Source organism: Salmo salar, chromosome ssa18 (genome assembly GCF_905237065.1).
Source record: "Salmo salar chromosome ssa18, Ssal_v3.1, whole genome shotgun sequence".
Lineage (NCBI taxonomy): Eukaryota > Metazoa > Chordata > Actinopteri > Salmoniformes > Salmonidae > Salmo > Salmo salar.
The window spans coordinates 26122785-26143426 of record NC_059459.1 but is presented as its reverse complement, the minus strand read 5'-3'; the positions used below and the strand labels follow the sequence as shown (position 1 = coordinate 26143426).

At 44.0% G+C, this 20642-nt stretch overlaps 1 protein-coding gene across 2 annotated transcripts in view; it reads left to right on the top strand.

Annotated features, from left to right (window-relative positions):
* Window positions 1–20642, top strand: part of LOC100380625 (spectrin beta chain, non-erythrocytic 1) — a 131957-nt gene that overhangs the window by 83568 nt on the left and 27747 nt on the right. For both annotated transcript variants that reach the window (XM_014154853.2, XM_014154852.2), the window contains 13 exons: window positions 310–468; window positions 865–1167; window positions 1346–1499; window positions 2321–3191; window positions 4683–4820; window positions 4932–5688; window positions 8442–8644; window positions 8833–8923; window positions 9105–9251; window positions 14983–15246; window positions 16165–16389; window positions 16994–17083; window positions 17276–17560. In XM_014154853.2, coding sequence (XP_014010328.2) covers window positions 310–468; window positions 865–1167; window positions 1346–1499; window positions 2321–3191; window positions 4683–4820; window positions 4932–5688; window positions 8442–8644; window positions 8833–8923; window positions 9105–9251; window positions 14983–15246; window positions 16165–16389; window positions 16994–17083; window positions 17276–17560 — 3687 coding nt within the window. The remainder of the gene's footprint in view (window positions 1–309; window positions 469–864; window positions 1168–1345; window positions 1500–2320; window positions 3192–4682; window positions 4821–4931; window positions 5689–8441; window positions 8645–8832; window positions 8924–9104; window positions 9252–14982; window positions 15247–16164; window positions 16390–16993; window positions 17084–17275; window positions 17561–20642) is intronic.

Below are 20642 nucleotides of genomic sequence, written 5' to 3'. Positions count from 1 at the left end.
ATTGTACAGCTGCTAGGTGGGTTTAGTTTACATCACCATAGCTACCAAGGATAGTGGGAGTGAACTTCGGGAGAAGAGGGAATGGGGTGGGGGCGGGAACTGCAGCAACGCTATGAGCTGGTGGCTGGGGTGCGGCGGGCGGTATAGTAGCCGATCAGGGGCGCCGGAGGGCGACATCCACTTGTCAAAATACTGCCCCATTTCAAGTGCCGCCGTAGGTGACCGGCCCTGAGTACAGTAGATGTATTAGGTCCATAGAGTTCTGAACGGTGAACCTGTATGACCGTTACTTGAACGTGTGTCTGTCAGGCTTGGGAGAGGCTGGAGAAGTCGGAGCATGAGAGGGAGCTGGCGCTGAGGACGGAGCTGATTCGTCAGGAGAAACTGGAGCAGCTGGCCCGCCGCTTCGACCGCAAGGCCGCCATGAGAGAGACCTGGCTGAGTGAAAACCAACGCCTCGTCTCGCAGGTAACACACACTCATGAAAAACACACTCATTGATACACACACAAACAATGACACTACTCCTACTGTACATTGTCTACTTGAACTGTATTGGTTCATAGCCATCATCCGCTCTGGTCATGGTCATGGACAATGAAGTCATTTACTCCCCTGTCTCATCCTCATGATGTTCACCCATGTAATATCTCCCTGGTAGTTCTATACAGACCCATGTAATATCTCCCTGGTAGTTCTATACAGACCCATGTAATATCTCCCTGGTAGTTCTATACAGACCCTTGTAATATCTCCCTGGTAGTTCTATACAGACCCATGTAATATCTCCCTGGTAGTTCTATACAGTTAGATACAACCACATAAGTCACCTCACTCCTTTCTCTCTCTCCCTCCCTCCGTTAGGACAACTTTGGCTTCGACCTGCAGGCAGTGGAGGCTGCCACCAAGAAGCACGAGGCCATCGAGACGGACATCGGCGCCTACGAGGAGCGTGTGCAGGCTGTGCTCTCTGTGGCCAAGGAGCTGGAGGCGGAGAACTACCACGACATCAAGCGCGTGACTGCGAGGAAGGACAACGTGCTGCGTCTGTGGGAGTACCTGCTGGAGCTGCTGAAGGCCCGGCGCACCCGTCTGGAGATGAACCTGGGCCTGCAGAGGGTCTTCCAAGAGATGCTCCACATCATGGACTGGATGGACGAGATGAAGGTGAGGAAGATGGTGATGATTGAGGGATAGATTGGGGACAATGTGGTTGGACGGTGCGGTAAGAATTGTCACATTTTGTGATGTATGAGCAACTATCTTTGGCTTAGTTACATTGCCCACTATTGACCCCAGTGACCTGTGATCTTCCTGACCATGTTGCTGTACCCTGTATCTTCAGATGCTGCTGCTGTCCCAGGACTACGGGAAACACCTGCTGGGAGTGGAGGACCTGCTGCAGAAGCATGCTCTGGTGGAGGCTGATATCGCCATCCAAGCCAACCGCGTCAAAGCCGTCAACAACAACGCTCAGAAGTTCGCCATCGATGCAGAGGGTGAGTCACGTGCTGGGATTAGTCAGTTTTGGGTGGTAGGTGATTGATTTTTGCTCTCTCTGTGGGTGATATCTGTAGGCTATATTTGGATGGAGCGTAAAAGCAGGCGAGATTATAGATTAATTGTATCCTTAAGGGTATAGCTATACACTGAGTGAACAAAACATTATGAACACCTGCTCTTGCCATGACATAGATTGACCAGGTGAATGTTATGGTCCCTTATTAATGTCACTTGTTAAATCCACTTCAATCAGTGTAGATGAAGGGGATGAGACAGGTTAAAGAAGGATCTTTAAGTCTTGAGACAATTGAGACATGGATTGTGTATCTGTGCCATTCAGAGGGTGAATGGGCAAGACAAAATATTTAAGTGCCTTTGAACGGGTTATGGTAGTAGGTGCCAGACGCACTGGTTTATGTCAAGAACTGCAGCACTGCTGGGTTTTTCACGTTCAACAGTTTCCCATGTGTATCAAGACTGGTCCACCACCCAGAGGACATCCAGCCAACTTCACACAACTGTGGGAAGCATTGGAGTCAACATGGGTCAGCATCCCTGTGGAAGGCTGTCTACACCTTGTAGAGTCCATGTCCCAACGAATTGAGGCTGTTCTGAGGGCAAAAGTGGTGCCAGTCAATATTAGGAAGATGTACTTAATGTTTTGTACACTCAGTGTATATTCCTATTGTATAATCCAAGACAATGCTGCCACCTGTCAAGAAATAAGTCCTTGTTCTTTGTCAGGTATATAAGCTTGTATTTTCAGTTGAAATGATAGAGGTGTTCTGAGTTGACGTGTTCCTGTCCCCCCTTTTAGGCTACAAGCCCTGTGACCCCCAGGTGATCCGGGACCGAGTGGCCCACATGGAGTTCTGCTACGCAGAGCTGAGCCATCTGGCCGCCGAGCGCTGCGCCCGCCTGGAGGAGTCCCGCCGCCTCTGGAAGTTCTTCTGGGAGATGGCCGAGGAGGAGGGCTGGATCCGGGAGAAGGAACAAATCCTGTCCTCGGAGGACTGTGGCAAGGACCTGACGGGCGCCGTGCGCCTGCTGAGCCAGCATCGCGCCTTCGAGGACGAGATGAGCGGTCGCGCTGGCCACTTGCAGCAGACCATCAAACAGGGAGAGGAGCTGGTGGCCGCCGACCACTTCGGAGCCGACAAGATCCGCAAACGCATCCAAGACATTCAGGCGCAGTGGGCGGCCCTGGAGGGGCTGTCTGCAGTCAGGAAGGCCCGGCTGGAGGAGGCCTGCAACCTGCACCAGTTCCAGGCTGACGCCGACGACATCGACGCCTGGATGCTGGATGTTCTCCGCATCGTGTCCAGTGCCGACGTTGGCCACGACGAGTTCTCCACCCAGGCCCTGGTCAAGAAGCACAAGGACGTGGCCGAGGAGATCACCAGCTACCGACCAGTCATCGACGCCCTGCACGAGCAGTCCAAAACCCTACCCAAGGAGCAGACTGGCTCAGAGGAGGTGCAGGGGCGCCTGGCAGGCATTGAAGAGCGCTACAAGGAGGTGGCTGAGCTGACCCGGCTGAGGAAGCAGGCCCTGCAGGATGCCCTGGCCCTCTACAAGATGTTCAGCGAGGCGGACGCCTGTGAGGTGTGGATCGATGAGAAGGAGCAGTGGCTCAACAGTATGGAGATACCAGAGAAACTGGAGGATCTGGAGGTGGTTCAGCACAGGTAAAGACACCCAGCCTAAACATGCTTATCGAGTTCAGATGCATTATGTCAGTTGATCAATTTGGAGATCTGTTGTCATTTCAAGACAGCCCTTTCTCTTGAGGCAGACTTGAGACATAGAACTCCCACAGTGAAACCCCTGTGCTAAGGAAATTCAGAATATTTCCCATCATGTTTGCAATAACTTTGTATGTCTGTCAGAGCTAGAATTAAATGGATGTTCTCCCGGCGGTTTGACTGGACATTGGAATGTAGCACATTGGAAGGGATCTGTGAAACAAATACTTTTTATGCCAGCTAGGGTGGGCAAGCTGTGGAAACTAGAATCCTATAATTCACTTCCCACTTAGCAACAGAGCCTACAATGTTTTAAAGCCAAATCATTCTAAAGTCTTCCCACACTGAGAAGAAACGGGCTGTGTCCTCAGTTAGCTTAGTGTTTTGGACAGTAGTTCAATGGCTTGTTTACTCCGTGTGTCTCTGGTCTGAAATGATGTCTCCCCCTCCACACTGTTTACTCACTGTCCACCGCATGGAACCATTCCCAGACTCCTGTTTCATTGGCTGTGCTTCTATATACTGACAGCTGGAACATGGCATTACAGTTTAGCTGGAAACAAAGCATGTTAACAGAATTAACATTAAGATCACATTGTTTCCATCTGCTTATGTACAGTACACTCATTGCTCCTCTACACCCCTCTCTACCCCCTCTCTAAACCTCCTCCCCCCTTCTCTACCCCCTCTCTCTACCTGCTCCCTCTCTCTACCACCTCCTCACCCTATTCTATACCCATCTCTCTACCCCTCCCTCTACCACCACCTCCCCCTCTCTACCCCGTCCTATCACCTCCACCCCTCTCTCTACCTCCTCCTCTCCCATTCTATGTTCATCTCACCCCCTCTCTACCCCCTCTCTCTACCACCTCCTCTGCCTCCCCCTCTCTTCCTCCTTCCCTTCTCTCTACCTCCCCCTTTCTATTCCCTCTCTCTACATCCTCCTCCCCTTCTCTACCTCCCCCTCTCTACATCCTCCTCCCCCTCTCTACCTCCCCCTCTCTACCACCTCCTCCCCCTCTCTACCTCCCCCTCTCTACCACCTCCTCCCCCTCTCTACCTCCTCCCCTCTCTACCACCTCCTCTCCCCTCTCTACCACCTCCCCCCTCTCTACCACCTCCTCCCCCCTCTCTACCACCTCCACCCCCTCTCTCTACCTCCTCCTCCCCCTATTCTACTTCCCTCTCTACCTTCTCCTCCCCCTATTCTACGCTCCTCTGTCTACCTCCTCCCCTACCTCCTCCCCCCTCCCTCTACCTCACCCTCTCTCTACCCCCCTACCCCCTCTGTCTACCACCACCTCACCCTTTCTACCCCCTCTCTCTACCTCCTCTACCCCCTCTCTCTACCTCCTACTCCCCTCTCTGTATCTCCACCTCCCCCTCTATTACTCCCCCTTCTCCTCCCCTTCTGTACCCCCTCTTCCCTCGCAGGTTTGAGAGTCTGGAGCCAGAGATGAACAATCAAGCATCCCGCGTTGCTGTGGTGAACCAGATTGCTAGGCAACTAATCCACAGTGGTCACCCCAGTGAGAAGGAGATCAAAGCCCAACAGGACAAACTCAACACCAGGTAGAGTAACATCCTACATCAATCTCAACACCAACTACAGTTAACCTCAGTTAAAAACCTCTAGTGGAAATGTACTCTCCCCTGACTGTGTGTGTTTCTACGTCACTCCAGATGGAGCCAGTTCCGTGACCTAGTTGACCTGAAGAAAGACTCCCTCAACTCAGCTCTGGGTGTGCAGAACTACCACCTGGAGTGCAATGAAACCAAGTCGTGGATCCGTGAGAAGACCAAGGTGATCGAGTCCACCCAGGAGCTGGGCAACGATCTTGCTGGGGTCATGGCCCTTCAGCGCAAACTCACCGGCATGGAGCGTGACCTGGCTGCCATCGAGGACAAGCTGGGAGAACTGGGGAAGGAGGGGGAGTGCCTGGCGACTGAGCACCCTGACCAGGCCCAAGGCATCATGGGTCGTCTGGGGGAGATCACAGGGGTGTGGGATGAGATGAAGGGCACCTTGAAGAATCGCGAGGAGTCTCTGGGCGAGGCCAGCAAGCTGCAGCAGTTCCTCCGGGAGCTAGATGACTTCCAGTCATGGCTGTCCAAGACCCAGACGGCCATCGCCTCAGAGGACATGCCCAACACACTGACGGAGGCCGAGAAGCTTCTGGCGCAGCACGAGGGCATCAAGAACGAGATCCGCAACTACGAGGAGGACTACCAGAAGATGAGGGACATGGGTGAGATGGTGACCCAGGGCCAGACGGACGCCCAGTACATGTTCCTGAGGCAGAGGCTGCAGGCCCTGGACACGGGCTGGAACGAGCTGCACAAGATGTGGGAGAACCGTCAGAACCTACTGTCCCAGTCCCATGCCCACCAGCTGTTCCTCAGGGACACCAAGCAGGCTGAGGCCTTCCTCAACAACCAGGTAACATCACATTGCACACTTCAATCGTGCTGACCCCATTTAGTCGACTGGTAGATTGTTTGGTTGATAGGCTGTTGGTTGACCGAGATTTCTTTTGTCGAGCAGTAGCAACATTTTTTTAAATAATTAATGGTGTTCAAGACAATGGTCTGATTCGCGCCTGTCTGAGTGGGCTAATCCGTTGGGAGTCCATCATTCTAAGATGTGCTACTGAAATTGTATATGGTTATATTACATAATTTTATAGCATGCGCTAAAATACAAATCGTATAGAGAGAAATAGTCCTATAATTCCTATAATAACTACAACCTAAAACTCATTATCTGGGAATATTGAAGACTCATGTTAAAAGGAACCACCAGCTTTCTCATGTTCTGAGCAAGGGACTTAAACGTTAGCTTTTTTACATGGCACATATTGCACTTTTACTTTCTTCTCCAACACTTTGTTTTTGCATTATTTAAACCAAATTAAACATGCTTCATTATTTATTTGAGGCTAAATTGATTTTATTGATTTATTATATTAAGTTAAAATAAGTGTTCATTCAGTATTGTTGTAATTGTCATTATGCAAATAAAAAAACAAAAAATGGCTGAATAATCGGCATCGGGGGTTTTTGGTCCTCCAATAATCGGTATCGGTATCGGCGTTGAAAAATCATAATCGTTCGACCTCTAGTTGAGAACAATGCGGCGGAGGCAGAAGTGGAGTTAGGAGATGAGAAAACAGCCCTTGCCTTAATTGTCTAAGAAAAGTGAGGAGATAAGAATTTGCCTGGCTGTATAAATGATCCATGCTGAGCTGTAATAAAGGCTTAACACTTTTTTTCTTTAGAACAGCCTCTCTGGTATTAGGAAAATAATATTTATAATAATAATAACCCTCTTTTTTTTCTTTATCTCCTTCTTATTACTATTATTATGATCCTCATTGTAATAAGTAATATCATCATTAGTAGGCTTAGTATAGCAGCCTTGTATAACCACCATCGAGCTGTAGGCCTAAGAGCACATCCTGTTTAGTCTTAATACCGTAACTTACTTATGCCTATATTTCAATACTTATATAGGCTACCTTTCCATCAAACGTTCATTCATGTCAGCACACGGCATACGATTTGAAATGTAATCAAGAATTAGTTTTAAAATAAAATAACAAAGCGACCCTTGAATAATTAGCGTAAACAATTAATAAACCATGTCGGCAATTGCAGTCAATAATGCATGCGACTGTTTTTAGTCTTTGCTGTAATAAAGGCTTTCCCAAAAATAAACTTTACAACAGTCTCTCTGGCACGCTTATCATTTAGTGTTTACGTTGTTCCAAACAGTCAGAAAAATGATATGGTAATCTAACTGCACCTGTTTGACACACGTAATATGGACGCAGTGCATCTCCAGTATTTTCCACAACTAGTCACATTTATTCCACACATCTAACTTCACCTTTACCTCTTGAGCAACCAAACATTCCTCCATTTCGAGTTTATTTGTCACGTCATCTGCATCCATTTTGGTGTCATGTGTTTGGAGTTTGTTATAACCAATGTATTTAATGTGATTATGATATGCTATAGGTCAGGCCCTATTGGTCAGATGCATTCATGCATCACTTAAAGAGAGAAAGGGTTGAGGGAATAGGGAACGTTTTTCCCAAACAAATTTCAGTAACAGAACTTTTCAATCTGAAATGGCTGTAATTATGTTGCAGCTTCAGCAACACAGACAGCGCGATAAACACTGTTGATGTTCTGTGGTGGTCGCTGCAGCAGGGAGAGACAATGGGTGCTACTTAGATAGTCACTCGCTTACATTTTTTTAACACAGCGCAGCAAGTCTGAGCCCGGCACAATCAAACCAATTGCGGTCAGACTCCCTATAGTCATTCGTCTTAATTATTTCATCAAATGCTTTGTTTAAATCATCAGACAGGCTCAGTACATAGTTGATTTGATTGAAACACATAGGACGTGTCTATATATGGGAAACTACACATTTTAACAATTCAACCAATCTATTGGTCGAAAGAACAGAAGACTCTCGGTCATCAAGGGAAAGCACTACACTTCTGCCCATTTTTGTTTCAGACAAATGGCAGTGAGCAAACTAACCTGAACATTTTGAATAAATGCGATAGCACAGTGTACAAAGTGCTATCGCATTGCATCATACATCACACTGTTAATGTTAACTTTAGTTAAATAATGGCCTACACACAAATTGTTAAAGAAAGTATGCGTGGTGTGTGCGCAATTATCAGTGTGTGTGCGCATTCCTGTGTGGTCTAGCCGAGGGCTTGAACCCCTCATTTATTAGAGTGATGCTAAGAGGCAGACAGCTCTATTAGTCAGATCACTGTCTGGGGCTTCAGCTGGACCACACTGTCTGAGGCTTCAGCTGGACCACACTGTCTGGGGCTTCAGCTGGACCACACTGTCTGGGGCTTCAGCTGGACCACACTGTCTGGGGCTTCAGCTGGACCACACTGTTCAGCGCTACCGCTCACATCCCAGCCAATCAGACGCATGCACACACACACCTCTGTTGGCTCAGTCCTCTGGAAAGATTTCTGAGAGAAACACCATATCCGCTGTTACTGTGCTACGGTAGGCTACAGTACATGGGAGTCACCTGCATGTTCTTGACCAAGAGTCGAATGGCACACTCACTGACGCCGCTACTGTCCGCCTCCTTCCTCATTCCCTCTCTTTCCCTGCCTCGCTCCTCTCTCTCGCTCCTCTCTCTCTCAGGAGTACGTGCTGGCCCATACAGAGATGCCCAGGACTCTGGAGGGGGCAGAGGGAGCCATTAAGAAGCAGGAGGACTTCATGACCACCATGGACGCCAACGAGGAGAAGATCAAAGCTGTGGTGGACACTGGACGCAGGCTGGTCAGCGATGGAAACGTCAACGCTGACCGCATCCAGGAGAAAGTGGACTCTATCGATGAGAGGTATTAGATACTTTGTTAAAAGCGCTATACAATTTGATTTATTGTGTATGTGGAGAACTGATGCTGATTTTGTGGTAGCCATCATTACCTATACATTTTTTAAAACAGCTGTTTCTGAGCTCTTACCTCTCTCTGTGCTAAATATATAATGTTTTAACCCCTGTCTGTCTGTGTGTGTGTGTTTGAAGACATAAGAATAACCGTATGGCGGCCAGTGAGCTTCTCTGTAAGCTGAAGGATAACAGAGACCTGCAGAAGTTCCTCCAGGACTGCCAAGAGGTGAGCTGCCCCCCATCACACCCATATAACATACCCCTCACCTACTCTCTGTGTGTGTGTGTGTGTGTGTGTGTGTGTGTGTGTGTGTGTGTGTGTGTGTGTGTGTGTGTGTGTGTGTGTGTGTGTGTGTGTGTGTGTGTGTGTGTGTGTGTGTCACTAATTGGCTCTTTGGTGTGTGCAGCTGTCCCTGTGGATCAATGAGAAGATGCTCACGGCTCAGGACATGTCGTACGACGAAGCCAGAAACCTCCACAGCAAATGGCTCAAACACCAGGCGTTCATGGCCGAGCTGCAGTCCAACAAGGAGTGGCTGGACAAGATCGAGAAGGTCAGTGACTTAATGACGGATATCTTCTCTTTGACAATTTCATTGCACATGTCCCCTCCCTTGAGATTTGTGTTGTTTGTTTTGTGCGAGTGAGTGTGTGCGCGTGTGTGTGTGTGTGTGTGTGTGTGTGTGTGTGTGTGTGTGTGTGTGAAGTAGTTCTTTTTTTAGCTCATAACTTGTTGTTGATGCTTATACTCCACACTTCCCTCCAGTCTGATAAGAACAGCTCTCTCCTTTAGTCCTTAATGCAGAGCGAGTCATAACAACCACGTGGGCTATTTAAGCAATAAGGCACGAGGGGGGTGTGGTATATGGCCAATATACCAAGGCTAAGGACTGTTCTTGGATACAGCCCTTAGCCATGGTATATTGGCCATATACCACAAACTCCCGAGGTGCCTTATTGCTATTATAAACTGGTTACAAACATATTTTTTTTGTCATACCCGGCTTTCAGCCAATCAGCATTCAGGGCTCGAACCACCCACTTTATAATACAGTTTATTTTTATCGCTTTGGTACTATTTCACAAGTATGTAGTACATTTTCACAACTCTTAGTACAAAACTCCAAACTGGTAACGCAGCCCGTCTTTCATTCAAAACCTGTCATTGTGCATTCGTTTGGATTGTAAACATCTCTCACTACACAACCATTGCTTAAAAATATACATTTATTGTGAAATGTAATGAGAACATTGGTTCCCAAAACACAACATAATGATATATTTTCAATGTAATAATTTTTACCAGTTAATCCAATAGCAAACAATGCAAGATACGCGTTTCAAATCCCCCTTAGAAGTGATGAAAGTAATATGCTACAGTAGTGTAGATTACAGTACATTACAGTTTTCACATTAGGCAATACACTTACATTACCCAACAAAATTGACAGAAAATCTATAATTTCCATAATCTCTATCCAATGTCTAATCAAAGGTGTGATCAATGAAGACATCCTCTACAATCATTCATTAAAAAAATACATTTTATTTTTCAGATGTAATTGCAATATAGGTTTACTGTCTAATCAAATGAAACAAATGAAATGAAATAAAACAATGTTAAGTACGCATTAATTTGCATCAAGCCACAGTGAATGTCCTCATTGTTCATGCACTGCGGGACAACCTTTTGGCATGGCGTATCCAAGCTTGACGTTGGTCTGCATTGATGGGGTCACATGCCTCATCCATGGCCAGAAGGAGGGTGGCACGCTCATGGGGATAGCGATCGTACACCTTCCACCTCCATGCTGAAAACAATTCCTCAATAGGGTTGAGGAAAGGAGAGTATGGGGGCAGATATAGAGTTACGAATCAGGGATGGGCCCATACCATGACTGAACCACCTTTGCATGGTGAAACCTAACATTGTCCCACGCAATGAAATAGGTGACCCCTTCATCTTGACAGGCCTGCTCAATTTACACAATGAGGTGTGCAGCGTTGTAGGATCCAAGTAATGGCCTACGTCCTACCACACCGTCTTCAGAGATAGCTGCGCACATGGAGATGTTTCCCCCACCTGGCACTTGGACGGTCACCCGTTGGCCAATGAGGTTCCGCCCATGGCGCTGAGTTTTCACCAGGTTGAAGCCTGCTTCATCAACAAAGATATACTTGTGATGGTTCACAGCAAAGTAAAGCACCATCACCTTCTAGAAATATAATTTGGTATTTTTTTTTTTTTTACAGTATAGTTCCAATATAATATTGTGAAGTAGCATTTGCATCAAATAGTAACACTAATACAGTATATAGTGCTGTACCGGAACATACTCGGCCCGCAGTTGTTTCACCTGGTCGGTGTTTCTCTCAAAAGGCACCAGGTAAATGTGTTTCACAGATACTTGGTGCCTCTTCAAAAGGTGGGCAATGTGGCTGATTGATGCCACATTGTTAAAGAGGTCATCGTTCTCCTCAATGGCCTGCTTTATTTTTCGGACAGCCTGGTCCTCTACATTTCCACCACGGCCCACTCCTATTGGTCGGTCTGTCAGCGCATGGCCACCACCATGGGGGCTTCTGTCAATTCTGAGGTTAGAACAGAGTATACTGTCAATGGATAATACTGTAAGAATGTTTTGTGAATTGACATGCAGTACAATATGTAATTTAGTGTAAATGTAATGGTAAAGCATAGTGCATATCCTGCAGATTTACCGGTGTTCTTGGCGAAATGTTCTCATGATCGAAATTATTTTAAATTTACATTTTTTTGTATTATACTTTTTTAGGAGGTTGATCAGCTTTAATATTGCAGATAGATTGTGGCTTCCATCAATGTAATTGTCTGCATAATTTACAATCCCCCCATATATATTTTTTGTAAATATATAATATCTATTTAACTTTTATTAAACTTTTATCCCATCTATCTCTGAACACCATCCGGTTTTGATTTCTATTTGCCATATATTTTTCAACTGTGCTGTGATGTTTCATAAGATTTCTGAACCTTTCTATTCTCATAGTTTCTACAGATTTTAAATTAAAAGAAATGTTTTGGGTTAGAGTTATTATATTATTGATCGATTGACAATGACTTTTTAAATCCCAGAGCAGCGCTGTTTGCAGAGTTAGCTCCAGGTAAATGTTGCAATCCTTCCTGAACCTGCGACCAAAAACAAGCTACTTATGGACAGTACCAAAACAAATGATCGAATGATTCTGTCTCTTCGCAGCAGAAACGGGATGGTTGTATCCACCATATCTATAACATTGTATTGGCTGCAATAATTTTTTTCATAATTTAAATTGAAAAACTAAGTTTTGAATCCAGCGTTGTTTTGTGTATCAGTTCATAAACCATGTGCCATGGAATCATTACATTGAAAATCTCTGCCCAACTATTTTTCAATCTATATGTCACTGCTGTCAATTTTTGGGACCTTCAATGAAACTGGTATACTTCTTTATTTATCACAATTTTCTTTAACTAATTTTGGTCTTTAATGCAGGGCAGACAGACAAGTTCCTTACATTCTCCCCCTTCCACTTGCCTCTTCAATTTTTGTGGTAATGCTGCAATTAGTTGGTTGTAATTTTGAGTGGAGCAGACGTTTCCATATATTTTTGTTAGCTGCCTGTGACAAGTCCACCAGTTTTATTTATGATATCAATTACAAAGATTATACCGTTAAAAAAAATGTATCTCCAAATATATATATTTTTTAATCAATTAGTATATTTGAGTTTAACCATAATATCTGTTGTACTATTTTTTGTCTTTTCTGGTGGATTACACTGAAATTGCAACCCAGTTTCTATGGCTTGTTTTAAAAATGACTGATATTTTGGTAAGCTGAATAAAGGGAAAAAGCCCATTCTAGAACATGGTAAGACATTCTTACTAATCTGCTAGCGAACCAGTTCAGATTTAAGTGTAACTTTTGGATGACTGAAGTCTTCAGTGAGAGGTCTAATGCTTTAATATGTAATCATTTCTGCCCTCCGAATTCATATTCATTATATAAATAGGCCCATTTAATTTTGTCTGGCTTGCCGTTCCAAAGAAAAAAACATTGCTCAGATCATTTTTTTAAGTCGCTCGGCAAGACCATAAGCAAATGGGTAAACTGGGATATGACTAATCAGGGTGGATTTAAAATAACATGAATCATCAGCGGACAATGACACCTTTGTTTTTAAGCCCTGGATTTCTAGCCCCTTGATATTATTGCTGGATCTGATTTTAATAACTAACATTTCGATGGCCACAATAAATAGATATGCCGACAGTGGACAACATTGTTTTACTCCTCTTGACAGTTTAATACTAAGAAGTAACCATTATTTACTATTTTACACCTAGGGTTACTATACATAACTTTAACCCATTGTATTAGAGATTCTCCAAAATTGAAATATTCCAGGCAATTATATATACATTCCAGTCTACTGAATCAAAAGCCTTTTCAAAATCTGCTATGAATACCAGGCCTGGTTTCCCAGATTTTTCAGTGTGTTCTATTTTTCCAGTACTTGTCTTAGAGATAATATAATGTATCGTCCATGTAAAAAACCTGTCTGATTAGGATTAATAATATCCGACAATACCTTTTTAATTCTATGCATTTTACTAGAACACTGAAGGGGGCCGGCAATTTTTTTATGGACTATATCTTTACCACCTGGGTCCTGTTTCAGTAAAAGTGAAATCAGACCTTCTTGTTGAGTGTCAGATAATCTACCATTTTCATAGAAGTGGTTAAAACATGCCAATAATGGTCCTCTGAGTACCTCAAAAAAGGTTTGGTATTCCTCGACTGGTATGCCATCCAGCCCTCGAGTTTTCCCGGACTTAAAGGCTTTAATTGCATCAAGAAGTTCCTCTCTAATTTGGCCTTCACATGAGTCTTTCTGTACAGCTGTTCATTTTACTTTGTTTTTAGAAAAAAAATCTTTACAATTAACTTCGGTTAGTTGAGATGGACTAGACTGAAATGAAAACCTATGCTCTTTAACTCAATTCTTTTTGATAGCATTTCTATGTTGAAGATAAACAAAAATATTTGTTGCATTTCTCTCCAATATTCCATCCAGTTCGCTTTGTGTAATATATTACACTTGATCTTTCTTAAGTAAGTTCCTCCATTTATTTTTGTTTTTCCTCTAACGGATTCTGTTCCTCTGTGGTACAGTTTTTATTGCTATCTATCTGATTGAATTTAGTTGATCTTTTCAGATTGGGGTGAACTAATCTGTCAGCCACGTTAAGGCCTCTGTTTACCACATGGTCAACAACGATGGCCCAGACTTCATTAGACACAACAGTTCCCTGCCGTCTACCTCCCTCTCTCTCTAATGTCCACCTTTGACCTCTTTGATGGGGCCCATGCTTTGATGGGTCCCATGCCCACCTCTCTGACAGGCCCCTTGTCCACGAGCTCTTTGATTTCTTCCTCTCCCTTGCTGTAAATCCTGCTCCATGTTGAAGGAAATTGTCACATACCCCCTTTTAATATGGTGACCAATTGTGGTTACCACTATGTGAAATCAATTAGCAATAACGAGTAATCGTTGTGTATGGTTGCCATGTATCATACATGTCATTTAGATGTTTATACTTTACAAGAAAACAATTTATTTATGTCGTTCTCATAATCTATATATAGTAGACAAACTAGTTTAAAATCTATAGGTTTACCAAACGGTTCAGTGATTAACCATTAGGCGTAGTTGGATTAAGTGATGGTCAGATGTATATAAACAAATAAGAGAATCCTATGAAAAGTATTGTGAGCATTGCATTGTTAAAGGCAATTACTTTATATGAAAGGTATTTCTAGATCAAACACTAATTAGGTTGGGGGAAAAAGTTACTGTGTGATTTTAGATTTTTTTGTGCTGCACTTAGTCAATTGAAAATGTCCTTTTAGTTTTTGAAAAAACAACCTTTTTGATGATCTGTTTTGTACAAACGGACATTTCACCATGTGAAAATGGTACCAAAGCGATAAAAAAAAGATATTTGCTTTCAGTGGAATTAATTTCAAAAGCAGCTTTCAGCAGAACCAGTGCAGTAGCTCTGCAGACTAAAACTAGTCGTTTGAAAGTTCAGTATTGACGGCTTGTTGCTGAGAATGATCGTGAGCAGTGTCACATTGCTCAGGTCCGATTTGACTGAATCACCAATTAACCATTGTCTTCCTTCCTGAATGGCATTAGTGGAGCTCTATTTATCTCCATAATGTTCTAACGTGACTTTCTCCCACCCAATCCCAGGATGGAATGCAGCTGATAGCTGAGAAGCCGGAGACAGAGGCCATGGTGAAGGAAAAGCTGGCAGGGCTCCATAAGATGTGGGATGACCTGGAGTCCACCACCCAGACCAAGGCCAAGTGTCTGTTTGATGCCAACAAGGCCGAGCTGTTCACCCAGAGCTGTGCTGACCTAGACAAGTGGCTGGTGGGAGTGGATGGACAGATCCAATCAGACGACTATGGCAAAGATCTGACCAGTGTCAACATCCTGCTGAAGAAACAACAGGTACTGACTACTGGAGCTTGAGTTGTTGTATGTCTCCCTCAGTTGTGTTATGTAACCATACTACTTATTTTCCTGACTCCTTTGACACACTCATGGACAGGTGAAATACCAATTTCTCTATCATTTTAGCTCATGGTTTCATATTAGGTTAAAGCCACTGTCAGTAATTTACCTCAGGATGAATTCACTTGCATAGACAAACGATGTAGCCAAACGATGAACTAAGTGTTAAGCCTGATATTGTTTTCACTTTTACTTTAACTATGTAAGGGGGAGAGTAAGCTAAACAGCACACACATGAAGTATTGGAACACAGTTTATTATGCAGATGGTTCCTTGGAGTGGAGCAGTAATGAGCAGACTAACCACGTTATGTAACAGCCCATGCTACGCACATACACACACTACCCCCCCCCCCCGTCCCATTACGTAATCTCTCCCTTGCCTTGATGTGTGGATGAGCCAGCTCGGTGTCTGTGAGATGAGCTCCCACTGTGTGTGTGTGTGTGTGTGTAAGAGAGAGCCAGAGATAGAGAGGACTGACAGAGAGGGAGTAAAGCAGAGGGAGTGATGGAGCGAAACAGTATGCTTATAATTTGAGGTAGAACTTGCTGATTTGTATATGAGCGACAGTGAAATGAATGGTTGTGCACCCATAGTATCCTTTGTGTAACCCAGACCCAAAATGTGTGCATTGTGAGAGAGGGAGAGCATTGCCTCAGTTTGTTCCATCTGGAAGAGGGAGAGCAAACAAGCGTGAGAGAGGGGAAACTCCAAGAGCACAAGCGAGACGAAGAGCTCTGGATCGCAAGCTCTCAGGAGACCAGAGAGGGAGATAGAGAGCCTGCTGAAATCCCGTCTCTTTCCTTTCCTCTCTTATTCCTGTCCACTCCTCTCCTCCTGGTGTGGCGTTCCTAGATGCTGGAGAGTCAGGTGGAGGTGCGTCAGAAGGAGGTGGAGGAGCTGCAGAGCCAGGCCCAGGTCCTCAGCCAGGAGGGGAAGGACACGGACGAGGTGGACGGCCAGCGCCGCATCGTGGAGAAGAAGTTCCAGCAGCTGCTGGACCCTCTACGGAAGAGGAAGGGGAACCTCATGGCCTCCCGCGAGATCCACCAGTTCAACAGAGACATGGAGGACGAGATCGTAAGTACATTAATCCAGCGTAGCCGTGTGTGCGTGTCTGTCTGTGTGGGTGTGCGCATGTGTGTTTCAGAGAAAGAGATTATGTATGCCCGCTTGTGCAAGTGTTAATTGTATTTTTATGCAAATGGCTAAGCTACAGTATACTGTGTGTGCTGTGTGAAATCCGTGTCCTATGGCAGTGTGGAACAGCATCAGAAGCTGAACAGCAGAGCAGCACCTTGTCTGAAGGGATTAAAGAGTTAAAAGGGTTTTTTTTGTTGGGGAGAGTAGCAGCAGGTGCATGCTTTCATAGCTGTGGGGTTCTCTTTGTTAATGTGATGACTGTATCAACTCCTTTCAGGCAGACAAGCAGCAGCAGCAGGCCACGTGTTTTGAAAGGACTGGGTTGGGTCTCTGAACTGAAGTGTCTGCATCTTTGTATGCCGTCAACTGGATTTAAAATGCTTACTTCAGTCAGTCAGAACAAAAAACGCTTTGTCTAAGTAGTTAGTTCACTTACATCAAGTTGTTAGTTGTGGTTAAGTTTAGATGCTGTCATTGCTTTTGCTACATCAGTGTCAATCTTCCAAAATGATTCATATCTATATCTGTGTTTTCCTCTTAGCTCTGGGTTGAAGAGCGAATGCCACTTGCAATATCAACAGACCACGGAAACAACCTGCAAACAGTCCAGTTACTCATCAAGAAAAACCAGGTATGAAACAAACTCCATCAGTTTGAACCTTGAACAGTATTTCTATCTATAGAATATAGCTCTTAGCATTTACAGTACTACCATTAAAATCAGGGTGACAGATCTATTTCTGTACCAGGTGACCTCATGTACTCTACTTTAAAGCATCTGACTTCATTCTGACCAGCTGCCCTTTGATCTCTCCCCCACTAGACCCTGCAGAAGGAGATCCAGGGCCACCAGCCCCGCTGTGATGATATCTTTGAGCGGAGCCAGCAGGTCCTCAAGGATGACGACGACAGCCTCAGCGGCGAGGGGATCCACCAGCGGCTGGCCGACCTGCGGCGCCTATGGGCCCAGATTCGGGAGGAGACGGGCAAACGCCATGGACGCCTGGAGGAGGCCCACAAGGCCCAACAGTACTACTTTGATGCTGCTGAAGCCGAGGCCTGGATGAGCGAGCAGGAGCTCTACATGATGTCAGAGGAGAAAGCCAAGGTGAGGGGCGCAGTGGGGCAGAGAGCTAAAAATTTTCTTTATGAGCAATCAGAATGAATGTGAGGTATAGTGATGGTGATCAAATGTTATTGGTCACATACACATGGTTAGCAGATGTTAATGCGAGTATAGCGAAATGCTTGTGCTTCTAATTCTGACAGTGCAGTAATATCTAACAAGTAATCTAACAATTCCACAACAACTACCTAATACACACAAATCTAAAGGGATAGAATATGTACATATAAATATATGGTTGAGCGATGACCGAGCGGCATAGGCAAGATGCATATGAGATGAGTAATGTAATATGTGTATTTGGTATTTTATTAGGATCCCCATTAGCTGTTGCAAAAGCAGCAGCTACTCTTCCTGGGGTCCACACAAAACATGAAACATAATACAGAACATCATTAGACAAGAACAGCTCAAGGACAGAACTACATACATTTTTAAAAAGGCACACGTAGCTTACATATCAATACATACACACAGACTATCTAGGTTAAATAGGGGAGAGGCGTTGTGCCACGAGGTGTTGCTTTATCTGTTTTTTGAAACCAGGTTTGCTTTTTATTTGAGCAATCTGAGATGGAAGGAAGTTCCATGCAATAAGGGCTCTATATAATACTGTACGTTTTCTTGAATTTGTTCTGGATTTGGAGACTGTGAAAAGACCCCTGGTGGCATGTCTGGTGGGATAAGTGTATGTGTCAGAACTGTGTGTAAGTTGACTATGCAAACAATTTGGGATTTTAAACACATTGTTTCTTATAAAATGAAGAAGTGATGCAGTCAGTCTCTCCTCAACTCTTAGCCAAGAGAGACTGGCATGCATAGTATTTATATCAGCCCTTTCATTACAATTAAGAGCAAAACGTGCCACTCTGTGCTGGGCCATCTGCAGCTTAACTAGGTCTTTCCTTGCAGCACTGGACCACACAACTGGACAATAATCAAGATTAGACAAAACTAGAGCCTGCAGAACTTGCTTTTTCGAGTGTGGTGGCAACAAAAGCTGAGCATCTCTTTATTACAGCTAGACCTCTCCCCATCTTTGCAACCATTGAATAAATATGTTTTGACCATGACAGTTTACAATCTAAGGTAACACCAAGTAATTTAGTCTCCTCAACTTGTTCAACAGCCTCACAATTCAAACCAGATTCAGCTGAGGTCTAGCACTTAAGGAATGATTTGTACCAAATACAATGCTCTTAGTTTTAGAGATGTTCAGGACCAGTTTATTACTGGCCACCCATTCCGAAACAGACTGCAACTCTAAGGGTTTCAGTGACTTCATTTGCTGTGGTTGCTGATGCGTATATGGTTGAATCATCAGCATACATGGACACATATGCTTTGTTTAATGCCAGTGTCAGGTCATTGGTAAAAATAGAAAAGAGTAGAGGGTCTAGAGAGCTGCCCTGTGGTACACCACACTTTACATGTTTGACATTAGAGACGCTTCCATTAAAGAAAACCCTTTGAGTTCTATTAGATAGATAGCTCTGGTTGAAAAGCCATAGCACTTAAGTTTTTTCAACAACATGTTATGGTCAATAATATCAAACGCTGCACTGAAATCTAACAATACAGGTCCCACAATCTTCTTATCAATTTCTTTCAACCAATCATCAGTCATTTGTGTCAGTGCACTACATGTTGAGTGCCCTTCTCTATAAGCATGCTGAAAGTCTGTTGTTAATTAGTTTACAGAGAAATAGAATTGTATTTGGGCAAACACATTTTTTTCCAACAGTTTGCTGGCAGCACGCTTATAGGTCTGCTGTTAGAACCAGTAAAGGCTGCTCTACCACTCTTGAGTAGCGCAATTACTTTGGCTTCCCTCCAGGCCTGAGGACAAAGACTTCCTTCTAGGCTCAGATTAAATATGACAGATAGGAGGGGCTATAGAGTCAGCTACCATCCTCAGTAGCTTTCCATCTAAGTTGTCAATGCCAGAAGGTTTGTCATTATTGATCAATAACAATAATTTTTCCACCTCTCCCACACTAACTTTCCAGAATTCAAACTTGCACTGCTTTTCTTTCATTTTTTTTTTAATGAATATAAATGCTCACTGTTTGTTGTGGGTATTTCCTGCCTAAGTTTGCCAATGAAATAATCATTAAAATAATTGGCTACATCAAATGGTTTTGTGATGAATAAGCCATCTGAATCGATGAAAGATGGAGTTGAATTTGTCTTTCTGCCCATAATTTCATTTAAAGTACTGAAGTTTTTTTCCCATCATTCTTTATATCATTGATCTTGGCTTCGTAATACAGTTTCTTCTTCTTTTTGTTGAGTTTAGTCACATAAATTTTCAATTTGCAGTAAGTTAGCCAGTCAGATGTACAGCCAGACTTATTAGCCACTCCTTTTGCCCCATCTCTTTCAACCATAGTTTTTAATTTACTCATCAATCCATGGAGCCTTAACAGTTCTAACAGTCAGTTTCTTCATAGGTGCATGTTTATCAATAATTGGAAGAAGCAATTTCATAAATTCATGAAGTGCAGCATCTGAATGCTCCTCATTAATCACATCAGACCAATAAATATTTTTAACATTATCCACATAAGAGTCACAGCAAAATCTTTTGTATGATCTCTTATACACTATTTTAAGCCCAGCTGTTGGAACTTTGGCTTTCCTGGATATAGCCACCATATTGTGATCACTGCAGCCAATGGGTAAGGATACAGCTTTAGAACAAAGTTCTACAGCATTAGTAAAAATGTGATCGATACATGTGGATGATCTTGTTCCTGTAGTGTTTGGTAGGTTGATTAATAACCTGAACCAGATTACAGGCACTTTAATAATATGTTAACATTATTTAAAGTGACTAGTGATCAATTTATTAAAGTGGCAAATGATTTGAGTCTGTATGTAGGCGGCAGCCTCTCTGTGTTAGTGATGGCCTTGAGATGGAAGCTGTTTTTCAGTCTCTCGGTTCCAGCTTTGATGCACCTGTACTGACCTCGCCTTCTGGATGGTAGCGGGGTGAACAGGCAATGGCTCGGGTGGTTGTTGTCCTTGATAATCTTTTTGTCCTTCCTGTGACATCGGGTGC